The 12,422-nt window shown below is 38.0% G+C and overlaps 1 protein-coding gene across 1 annotated transcript in view; it reads left to right on the top strand.

Moving 5' to 3' along the window:
• The window catches only part of CAT (catalase), a 28,673-nt gene extending 17,066 nt beyond the window's left edge, over window positions 1-11,607 (top strand). Inside the window, exons 9-13 of the mRNA XM_019738543.3 lie at window positions 712-850; window positions 3,662-3,795; window positions 8,940-9,047; window positions 10,489-10,572; window positions 10,891-11,607. Coding sequence (XP_019594102.2) covers window positions 712-850; window positions 3,662-3,795; window positions 8,940-9,047; window positions 10,489-10,572; window positions 10,891-10,956 — 531 coding nt within the window. The 3' untranslated portion in view covers window positions 10,957-11,607. The remainder of the gene's footprint in view (window positions 1-711; window positions 851-3,661; window positions 3,796-8,939; window positions 9,048-10,488; window positions 10,573-10,890) is intronic.
• The last annotated feature ends 815 nt before the right edge of the window (window positions 11,608-12,422 follow it).

Consider the following 12,422-nt stretch of genomic DNA (forward strand, 5'->3'; position numbering starts at 1 on the left):
TTCTGTCCTGTTGGCACACTTAGAGCATAGCTTAGTCCATTTTGATCTAAAGGAGGAAACCAGCTTCTAAACTACAGGTGGGTCTCAGTCATGGCTATATGACCAGTCATCTAAATATTACCGTAGGCTATTTGAAATGATGATGTGCGGTAGAGTCACTCAGCCAAAAGCAAATTATTGACAGAATAGTGAGACTGGAAGCGTGAGACTTAAGCATGTTGGTATGAGTGATTTGGTACAAAATTATTGCGTAAGTTGCCCTATTCAACTTGATTTTTATAAGAATATTCTTTCAGATTCAAGGTCAATGAAAACAGTGAAAGAAAACTGCTCATAGAGTAGAGCTTTAAATAATGAGAATATTTAAATAATTGGATACTAAGATTAATGCAGAGTTAATCATAAACCTTTCTGTTTCAACACTAACTGAAAGAAATTTCAAAATGCTTATCATTCTGCCTTGGGAAATATATAACTTAATTTAATCTTTGATTCAGGACCTTGTGCCATTATAGGGCCGTCATTTTGAACCACGGATTTTTTTGTGTATTACTTTGTTTATATCTACAAAGTCTCAGAGCTTTCTGACATAAATCAGATTGTAATATGGGTGTTGTCTTTTTGTGTAATTTCCTATACAGTTGGTTTTGTGGAAATTTGTTTCTTTTTGGTACTACACACAGTCAGTGTCCGTTTCATTTATGACTGTAGGGTCGCCTTTTTTCCTATCCTGACACTCACCGCCACCGCCTGGGACCCAACTATCTTCAGATACCTGTAAACTGTCCCTACCGTGCTCGAGTGGCCAACTACCAGCGTGACGGCCCCATGTGCATGTTCGACAACCAGGGTAGGCCTAAGACATCTGGCTCCCCCTGTGAGGGCAGAGGGCACTGCTGAGCGGAAGGGTGGGATGGCAGGCCAGTGGTTTTCAGTCTCACCCCACGGGACCTACTGTTCTGGGAAGGTGCTCCTCAGACGCGACTGCCAACTGCGTATTTCCTGCCCAGCAGTGATGGTTTAAGCTGCCTGAGGACTCTCCATCCTTTTATCTATTTTATATGTTTCATTGAGAGTTTTCACTTCAAATTTCACTTGCTATCCATCTGATAGTGAAAGGCTGGGAGAAAGACCTTTCACTCTGGAGATAGTAGAGTAGGATCCATCGTAGAGGTTAGGTTTTGGAGACTCTTCACAAAGGGGACTATTCCTTAAATCACTCTGAAATCACCACGACTTAGAATCTTGGACGTCCAAAAGCCAAGAGTTCATGTCTTTTATTTCTCTACACTTCTGCTTGGGCTGTGGAGGAACAAGCCTAGCTATGTAGAATTTGGAGGTGAGGGGTAGGTTAGAATAGGGGACATAGAGCAAATCAAAGGATTCATTCTCCCTCACCTTGTTTTTTAAGTGAATGAGTTGAATTCATGTAAATCAGCTGGTGAGATGAGACCCACTGCATTTTGGTTTTTGGAGCTCATTTATCAAATTTATGTTATTTTACCCCCTGTTAACTACTTTTTGTTGGTGCCATGTACCAATAGCTTCTATTGCTAATTGTTCTAATTAGAGAATGCTTGATTATGTTTTTTCCTTTTAATATTCCAGTTTAGCATAGATCTTAGTTTTTTTAACTTTCATATTTAGGACATGTGTTTTAGTAATAGGTTGCTTACATAGATCCTTTCAGAAATTTCACTAACATTTATATTTATAGCCCTAGATGTCTGTATTCCAACAAAGTTAATTTTCCTATGATAAACATAATACATGTGCCCTAAAGCCCATTTGGAAACTAAGGGATAAGAAAAACCAACTTATAGTCCCAACACCCAAAGGGTTATATTTTGCTGTATTTTTTGCCAGTCTTTTCTGGGAATATTTTTTATACACTTAAGATTATTTTGTGTAAATAATTTTGTGCCTTGCATTTGTTACCATTCTCACTAAGCCTTTTCCACATATTTATTAACAAGTTTACATGCCCACTAACTGATTCTATCAGATGATTACAATATTTCTGCTCTCTGAGTTTACAGAGTTACAGGATGTATTATTGCTCAAAGTAATTGATACTTCCTGTGTCTGTCTGCTGCATTTTTATTCTAAAGTGATTTTATTTTCCATTCGTATTTCTTGGTCTTTTCGTTATTGAGACTTATTAGAGGTTAATGTATATTTTTGAATCCATTAATAATTAATTGCTTCATGTTTACCACTGTAGTGGCATACATATGAAAAAACTATAAAAAAGGTTTAACCACCCTTTGCCTCATTTTAAAACTAGAGCATTTGGGCTGTGCTCTTAGAGTTCGATAAAAGAGCTTAGTTTTTCCCAGTAGCGAGTGACTTGAAGACAACTCCCTCTTTGAGTAAAGGTCAGAGCTTATTTGGAAATCAAATTTAAAAATTACTCAAATAGGCACATTTCAAAGTGCGAATTAATGCAGAAAAACCACAGTGGTTGCTAGTTATTGGCACATTTTGCTTTTCATATAGACATGGCTGACGTGGAATGAAATTCTTGGGCCAGTAGCTGGGCTCCGTAATAGTGTGGTGTACTCCCTCTGCCCACATGCACTTGGTACCTTGAAAATGTGATCATCAGGCACTTCTGGATTATCCACTCTGAGTAAGCTATTCTGGCAGTGTGCTGGGTAAAATTCCAACCCAGATTGCTTTGTTCAAACCACTTAATATGTTTCTAGGCTACTCCTTCTGTTTAGGCAGTGTGTGTTCATATAATTCAAGCTTCTGCTATTATTAGCCAAAGCAGAGTATAGTTAGGAAAACAAATATGCCAAAATGGAAAAAAAAAGGCTTTGTATATTTTTCCAGAAATTATGAAAGATGTTTTGATTGTATTTGTTGCTGTTTTTTTTCTGTTAGTTCAGAATGCTGACATACTAGACATAGCACAGTTTTAAAAGTTCCTTTTTTATGTATTTGTGGAGGGAAGTAGAAGTGAAGCTAGAATTGAATAAAATTGTAGTCAATACAGGAGAGATACACTGAGAATCCTAAAAACCTTTAAGGAAAAGTGAAGTAGAGTTGTGCGATAGGAATATAGTATGTGGTGGAATGGAAGAGACAAAAAACCCAGAGTTCTAATCCCACACCTACCCCTAATTACCGTGTGCCTTTGCAGCAGTTAACCTTTCCAGTCCCAGTTTATGTGCCTGTAAACCGAAGGTGCAGAGCTAGCACTTTTATTCGCTCCCAAGAATGTTGTGCTTCAGTATTGGCTTGAGCCTGAGTCCATGTCAAGTCCTCACATTTGAAATGTGTCTTTGGGCCTCATTTTCTGTGGGGGTCAAATCAAACCTTTATATATATATTTTTTGTACGGTCACCATCAGAAGATTTTATAGGTTAGACCATTTGACGTGTTCAGAGGGAATTTGCGATCTCTTCATCAAGACACAGAGTGAGAGAGCCCATGCGAGCATTTGGGAGGTGGCAGTATTCGCTAAGAATCCGAGTACTGCCTGTAGGTGAACATGGCACATTAAAAATAACATATTCCTGGCACGCATGTGTATGTATGTGTATGTGTGTATACATACTCGTAGACACGTTGAATGTATTTCACGTTGCATTGTTTGCAGACTTCCTTCCCTTTTTGTCTCCCTAAGTGAATCTGTGTGGTTTGCCTTTAAAGGTGGTGCCCCCAATTACTACCCCAACAGCTTCAGTGCTCCCGAGCAGCAGCAGAAGTATGCCCTGGAACATAGCGTCCCCTCTTCTGGGGATGTGCGGCGCTACAACAGTGCCAGTGATGATAACGTCTCTCAGGTAACGACTTCCTTGTCTGCCGTGCGTGTCGCTGAACCACTCTGTGTCAGTGTCTGCTGGTTTCCCCCTTTCAAGGTGACTGACTTTAGGGGAGACCTCTCTAATCATAAGTCAGTCCCATTGTGAGATGGAGATGAAAAGCTGTGTTACTTGTGCCCTTTCAGTACAAGATAGGACTCATTTCAGTTCCCCCACATTTTATTGAAGGGGTGAGGTGGGGGCCCATTGGGGAAGAAGTGATTTCATGGAAATCTAAGAAATGGGCGAGTAAAACTTACGTCAGCCAAACCTAAGGATCTGGGCAAGACTGCCTAGATTTAAGGGACTAGAACTCGATTCAAAATACTTTCGGAGCCTCAGTAGCAAGAGGGTAGGTGTTTTCCCTGCAGGGCCCAGCGTTCCCGTGACGCTGCTAGTCTTCATCTGTCTGCCTCTGCTTTTACGTGATACGGGCTGCTTATTCTTACCATGTCCTTCTGTTTTCTCCTCCTTGCCTCAGAGCTTCTGTTTTAACATGGCTGTGGCTTTGCTGTGACCATGGCCTAACTCTTCTGGATGGCTTCTTTCTCCATATATTACTTTTTTTTTTGGGGGGGGGGGGTGTGGGGGAACCATCTTTTGTCTCTTTCAATACTTCTGTATCAGATTCTGGAGAGCGGAAATCAGATTGATTTGACTAATCTTTTCTCTCTAGGTCGCATTACTGCCTCTGGCGAGCCCATAGCTAACTGCCCCGGGTCAAGTGCCCACCTTTCCCATGACCTGTGGGCTCCTACGTAGATGCACTGAAAGACACCCTTTAACTTTGAAGGGCTGCCACCTCCTTAATGTGTTCAGTGCAACTTATACCACACACAAGAAAAGAATAAAGTTAAAAATTATAGTTGTCGTAGAGCTCTGCTTTGGTAGTTGGTATTAAACTTAGTATTTAAGTGAGACTAGGACCTATTTCTAGTTTCTCACTTTATAAATGTGGGTTCTAAGTAAAATATACTAAAATACAGGAATTGATTGTGAAGATAATATTGATTTGAAAGGCACTTATGTGTATACATATATATGTGTACATAAAAAAGAAATTACTTTGTTGTAGGATATAAACCATATTTAGATGGAATTAAACAAATCCTGAAAAGCCTTTTGTAGAAACTGCATTATACTGGATATGCAGGTGATACCAAGTATATTACAATACAATTCCTGCCTCTCAAAGAATTTTGCCTACATGAGGTCTATTCCGGTATTAAACTAGCCAATATAAACTCTGCAGAAATTAGATAATGAAGCTATTGCTTACACATTAAAGCTTATTAGATAATCATTCTTATTTTATTGAGATATTTTCTTATCGCTATACTGAAGTCATGTTTTTGAGCAGTCATGATACTGCTTACAGGTTTATAGCATAATCCTGTGACTATAAGTCTCATGGGAAATGAAGAAGGTCCAGAGTTATACTCTTAAAAAAAAAAAAGACTCATTTGGACTTCCACTTTTGGCTTATGGCAGCCTAGCTTTTATCAGACCTGTTCTCTCATGGAGAACATGGAAAGCTAGATAAGATACAAAAAGCATCTGCTTTTTAAGGCGTTGGGGAGCTAACAGAGCAATAAGGATTTGAGGGGCCAAGATCTTGGACAGAAAAGGAATGCAGAGATGTGAGCTTGGCATTAGGGCTCTTTCTTTCCTAATGAGGCATTTGTTACTTTTGTAAGCATTGACCAAGATGCTGAACAGAGTTTACAGCATTTTCATGGGTCTGGAGGGATAAAAATTGGAGTTCAGGGCCTGCTAAGGAAGAGGCCTCTGGTTAACCTCCCAGGCTTTCAGTTGGAATCCCTGAAGGGTCACGCTCAAGAATAATGGCAAACCTGAAATAAGCTTTCCCTCACAAAAACTGAGGCACAGCTTTGCATCAGCTCAATCTCAGACTGGATTAAAGCAATTTCTTTCTGTCCTAACTGTCTGCCAGAAGCAAACATAAATCTTCAAAGGAAAATAGGGCCTCAAATTATCTCTCTCTGTTGTTTTATTTACAAATGTCCAGCATTCAATAATAAATTGCCAGCATACCCAACACATAAGACTTTATGACTGAAAACCAAGAGGGGAGTAAAAAAGCTGTCAATAGAAACAAACCTACCGTTGACCCAGATAATGCAATTGTCAGATATTATAGACTTTAAAATTACTGTGGTTAATATGTTCAAGAAAAAAAAAACATGGAGAATTTAATAAGAGAACTTTATGCAAAAAGAATTGAATGGACATACTGAACTGGAAAATGCAACAACTGAAATTAAGAACTTAGTTCAATTAAACACAACTGAAAAGAGGATTAGTGGATTGAAACAGAGCAGTAGATATTATCAAAAGTAGCTCATGAAAAGAAAAAAAGAACTCTTCATTATGAGACACCATGTAGAGATTAAAAAGGCAAGCCACAGAGTGGGAGAATACATTTGCTGTTCATCTACCAGATGACTTGTGCAGAATATATAAAGAACTCCTACACAACAATAAGAAAGAAACAGAACAAATAAATAGAAAAATGAGCAAAAGACTTGAGCAGGCACTTCACAAGAGGACATTCAGACAGCCGAAAAACATATAGAAAGATGGTTTACCTCACTAGTCATCCAGGATATGCAAAATAAAACCACAAAGCAATACCACTACATATGTACCAGAATGGCTAGAATTAAAAAGACTGATCATACCAGTGTTGTGAGAATGAGGATGAAAAATACTCCCTGGAGCTGATTTTAAGCTACCGGCATGATGTCACTGAACCTGTGGCATTGGGAAGTGATGTTCATTATCCCACTATTATAGTATTTCCACCATAGAGATGAAGTAAATACAAATGTCCTCAAGAACAGAGGTAATACGTATTAATTAAGAAGTGACGTGTTTTAAGGATTTATTACTTTTGTTTGTAATGTTATTTAATTGTAAGTTTATATAATTTAATTTTTAATCATGGCCGTGTTTAAGTCACTCACAGAATTCCTAAAAATTTGACAACCTGCTCTCATGAGCAAGTTGGCAGCAGCACACGAATGGAATTTCAAGACTAAATTCCTTTTAGTTCAAGATGGTAGATTGAAGTGACATATTCGTAGGAGGTCTTTCTTCTAATTCTCACACATGACATATTAGACTAAAAATATCAATTAAAAAGTATGTAGTTGAGCTAATAAACAAGAAGGTTCAATCTCCAGTTTCCAGAAATGAAAAAGGAATCATAGCAGTGTATGAACATTGAAGGTGTATATCTCATGGGGGTAACCAAACCCTATTTACATCTTATTAATATTTTATGCCTCCAAGGGGCTAAGAGTTGAGGCCTTAAACTTAGTGTTGTAGAGAGAGAGAACTGAGCTCTTGAAATAATGACCACAACTAGGAACTGGCATCTCATTGGAAAAATTACCCACCAGACTGAAGATGCAGCTTGGAAGCATGTGGACTCTACATGGAAGCAATTGCTTCTGAGAAGTTGGGATCCCTTTCCTATACTGTGCTCAGCTGTGGTCCCTGCATTCTTGTCCCACTTAGAACCATATGGAAGTCCTGAACTGAGAAACAAGTGAATCTGTGAACCTTGTTAGGCCTCTGCATAGGTGACAAAAAAAAAAAGTCACCACGTGAAGACACCTTCACAGCTCATACATATTTGGAATTTCTGCAGAAGGTAACTTGTGTTGAAGATGAGTCGCATAGAAAAATTACAATACATACAAGGAAATCCAATGCCCTGAGATATTGCACATGCAGTAAATGATTGCACATGCAATAAATGATTGCACTGATAGAATAAGAGGGATTTAAAATAAGCACATATACAACATTAAGGAGATACAGAAAGGAATATTATCTATAAGATGAATAGGACATAAGAAAACAAGAACAAGTAGATTTGAAAAAGAACTAAATAGAAATTTTTAGAAACAAAAAATGCAATCTTTGAAATAAAAATCCAACAGATACAGTGACTCAGTAGGTGTTTAAACAATATGTTAAATACAGCTAAAGAGAGAATTAGTGAATTGGAGGTAGATCTGAGGAGATCCCCATAATGCAGTACTTTGATTAGATTGTGTTAATATCCAAAGTCTGATTTTTAAACTTTCATATCAGATTTAAACTTTGCTTAAGTTAAAAAAAGTTATAGCTTCTTTCATAACTTAGAAAAGAAAGAATGAATAGATGAATGAAATGTTGGAATAAAATTATACCTATAACCTAGAAATGGTTGTTTTCAGAAATGAGTAATGACCATTTAGACTCACACTTGATACTTACTGTGTTTCCCCAAAAATAAGACCAGGTCTTATATTAATTTTTGCTCCGAAAGACACATTAGGGCTTATGTTTAGGGGATGTCATCCTAAAAAATCATGCTGGGGCTTATTTTCCGGTTAGGTCTTATTTTCGGGGAAACACAATAGCTCCTATTTTTCATTTTAATCTAATGATGATATTAATTTTAGAGGTAAACCCAATAATCTAAGGCAAATATCACTGTTAATATCTATCTATCTTCTCCAAGAAATCTTGGCTTTTGAATAACTAAGGTTATATATTAATGAATTAGGTTTGTTTTTTTTCATTCTGTGGTTTTGGGTGAATTGAACAAAGTTGTGTTGTGCTAAGTTTGCATTTGATAATTTGCACCATCTGGACTTGTCAGTATTAAGAGTGGGGTGGGATTTTTAATTGTAGGTTAAACTGGCTTTTACTTATAAGAGCTTTATTAGCAGTGACTACAAAGGACATTATTAAATAGCAGTTAACAACTGACTTCTTCCTGTTTTGCTTAAAACAAAACAAAGTGAGGAACTCAACACAAATGACAGTTTCAATTATAATTTTAAATTATTCTTAAATTCTAAAACCTTTTCATTCCTATACAAATGAGAAATCTCACTTTTTCATTTCAGAAGTCACATATTGGGTGAGTTTAACTCTGTATTTTCTTTTTTTTATTAAATTTATTGGGGTGACAATGGTTAGTAGTTACATAGGTTTCAGGTGTACAGTTCTGTATTACATCATCTATATATCGCCTTGTGTGTTCACCACCCAGGCAGCAATCCCTCCATCACCATATATTTGCACACTGTATTTTCTATGAGCAGGTGCGGGCATTCTATACGAACGTACTGAATGAAGAACAGAGGCGACGCCTGTGTGAGAACATTGCTGGCCATCTGAAAGACGCACAGCTTTTCATCCAGAAGAAAGCGGTGAGTGATATTTTAGAAGCTGAAGGATGACATCTGCTGGCTTGAGAAGGGAGTGCAGCTGTGTGAGAGAACCCTTAAAAGTGTCTATTTCTATTTTACTTGAGCTAAGTGGACTTAAGAAAATGAGAACTAAGCCCCAATCAACCTCTGGTTATTTTCTCTCCAACGCATATGGTATATCCATTGATCCTTAGCCTTTTGTCCAGTGTGTAATAATTTAGTTGAGTTCAGGGTGAACTCTCTCCTATGCTGTTTAATTTGACTGCGACCAAGTTCTGTGCAGCAATGTTCAATATCAAAATGGGGTCCCGTCACAATTTTGCTTTGACTTTAGATGATACAAAATACAGATTACATTCTTACATTTAGATTTGAAGCCTGTCTAACCACTTTATGTCATGACCCCTGACCCTCCCTCCTTCAGAAGCAACTAGAAACTTGCGTGTTTTCAGGGGTGAGAACTGAGCTGCTTCCAAAAGTCAGGCTGAACTTTTGAACTAAGATATCTGGCTATTTCTGATGGCAGCTCATTGTGTTGTGTGAAGTTTTCTCACTTGTGGTTTCCTGGCCTGCCACAGGAGTAAGCTTCTTGTAAATATAGGAAACTTCACTATTTCCTTGTCTCTTGGTTGCTGCTTCTGTGTTCATAGGGGCAGCTGGGCTAGCAGCTGTCTGGGATGTGTTCAAAGGTCTGGAGACAAGTACCAGTGGGCTGGGCATTTTCTCTGGAGGCAAAGTTCTGTGTCTGTAACTATCTTTTATGAGTGTGTGTGTGTCGATAAAAATAAATCTTTGTGGCACTATTTATTTATTGCCTTTTCTAACAGAGAGCCAGACAGTTGCTCTGTGAGATAGCTGGGGCAGGTTTTAATCTTACTGATGAGAATGATTGTAAGATACAGAGCTAGGCAGGCCGCTTGGCATTCTTCTCACATACGAGTATGTTGAAGCTGTAAGGCTTCATGTGGGTTCATGCCACCCCACCTCTTTCTGCTGTCTGCTTGGGCTCAGCCCAGGGTTGGGAATTCCTGCTTGAAGGGTATGGAATTGCCCAGCAATGTCTTTGTATACTTTAGATTCAGGCAGTGTCTGGGCACATTTCTTAATACAAATCGCTAACTTGTTGAGTTACTGTGAGGTCGGCTCTTTCCATGTAGTCAGTGCATCTCACCTCCTATGTGTTTTTCTCATAATGTTCTATGAGGTAGGTGAAATTATCTTATTCATTTTATGAGGGGTGGACGTGCTCAGGTGAATGATGTACCCAAGGTTGTTCAGTACATGTCAGAGTTGTCACGGGGCCCCAGTCTTACTCTTTGTTTTTCATCACTGTGTGGGTCTTTCTGTGGAAGCGTTGTTCCTCCTTTAGAGGCAACACTGTGAGACAAGCACTGGGGCCTGGCCTGCTAGGGACTCGGGTAATGTTTACATTTACTTTCAGGTCAAGAACTTCACTGACGTCCATCCTGACTACGGGGCCCGCATCCAGGCTCTCCTGGACAAATACAACGCCGAGAAACCCAAGGTGAGCCCAGAGCAGCCTGGCCGAGGCAGGGCGTGTGTCCTGGGGCAGACCTTTTGGACTGATTCTCCTCAGGGACAACTATTCGATTGCTTAAGCAGCTGTTCAGAAACTCATTTGAGACATAAATGAATTTATATCTCCTCACCTGTAAAACATATACTCTTGATTTTAGCTCTGGCCAATATAAGATAGTTCCAGGTGAATGCATTCTGAATTGTTGTTATTTTCATTTGCGTGCACATTAAAGCTAAGATAAACTACCAGGTTGCTCCTGCCAACTGAGTTGATTAGTCTGCTGGTCTTGTTCTTTTAAAACAGAACACGATTCACACCTTTGTACAGCATGGCTCTCACCTGGCTGCAAAGGAGAAAGCCAACCTGTGAGGGTCGGAGCCGGGGGCTGGCGCCTATGCAACAAAGCACAGTATTCACACGCGCAGTCCACTCACCGCGGAATAGAAGATTCTACTGTGTGAGATGCGCCAGTGTAAGCATTTGTCTTTAGAATGATAATCCAGATTTCTATAGCAAATAATCTAACAATGGCTTTTAATCTGTTTCCCTAGGGGAAAGATGAAGGCTAAGGCTTAACAGTCACTTAAAAGAAACATGTAATTGCTTTCGGTAGTTGGTTTGATTATTCATTTAAAATGACTAGAATGAAAGTTTCTAGCAGAAATATAATTTAATTCGATAAGAAAAAATCTTGATGGAATTAGTATGTTTGCATATCATCTCAAGGCCGGTAATATAAAAATATGGTTGTAGTTATATAAGAAGAAAATATAAAGATAATCCACCCAGAAACTTTAATTTTCCTAAGTTCTCTATAGGAAAAACGCATTTAATTGCCTTAGCATCTTTTGAAAATAACTTCAGTACCATTACGGCTTAATGCTTATTTCTTCTGCTTGGAATGGAACCAATTTTTTTTTTTTAAACTTGGAATTCATTTATGCCAATACAACATTGATTTTACAACAGACTGATGTGTAATTATTACATTTTTACAATAAAATAATCTATACATAAGAATAGAGAGTGGTATTTGATTTCTTTCGGCTCCATATATAACTTGGAATGTTCCGCCAGACTCTTAATCTGAATATCATCTGTTATCAGATACTTACCCTTAAAATTGAAAATACCAATATCATGAGGATACTATGTTATTTGTTTAAACCGATAGCCTTTAGACACTGGGGACCAGAACTTTATTGGGAAAATAGCAAACTTCCATGCTTTGAAAATTACTTAGATCTCTTGCACGTTAGCTCACTTCTTTATCTGATTCTGAGTTTTTAAAATAAACGTTCACAACCTCACTTTTTTTTTTTTTAACCCATATTTGCCGATCATCCTTGAAAATCAGGTAGGACACTTTAAAGGTGAATTCTGAATACCAAATGAAAACCTGCTGTCCTTGAAAAAGCTTATCCCTTCATCTCAGATCTTCAAAACCAGTTTGTACTTAGTGTCAGGAATTCCCTGAGATCTTGGGCTTCAGGAAACAGTTAGACCACTAATAGATACAAAGTCTCAAACTTTTAGCTCAGACTTCTTTATTTTGTCAAACTGTCCTGCCTAAATTCCTCCTGTATTTGAGTGTGCTTAAAAACTTGTAGTATTTGTAGACATAGAAAATAAATTTATCCATTTGTACCCAATGGTGAATACTTTTAATGTGGTAATTTTATTATACTTATATCTCTTTATAGTATTAAATATATAAGATAAACTCAAAAATTAATACAATTTGACAGTGGAAAGGAGGTTATTTGAATATTGGTTATTAACTACAAAGACAGTTTTTTGAGATATTTTTCTTCTTTGTTCTATTCTGTAGTGTA

Source organism: Rhinolophus sinicus, chromosome 14, assembly GCF_057876585.1.
Source record: "Rhinolophus sinicus isolate RSI-liver-muscle chromosome 14, RSI-T2T, whole genome shotgun sequence".
In the NCBI taxonomy this organism is placed as follows: Eukaryota; Metazoa; Chordata; class Mammalia; order Chiroptera; family Rhinolophidae; genus Rhinolophus; species Rhinolophus sinicus.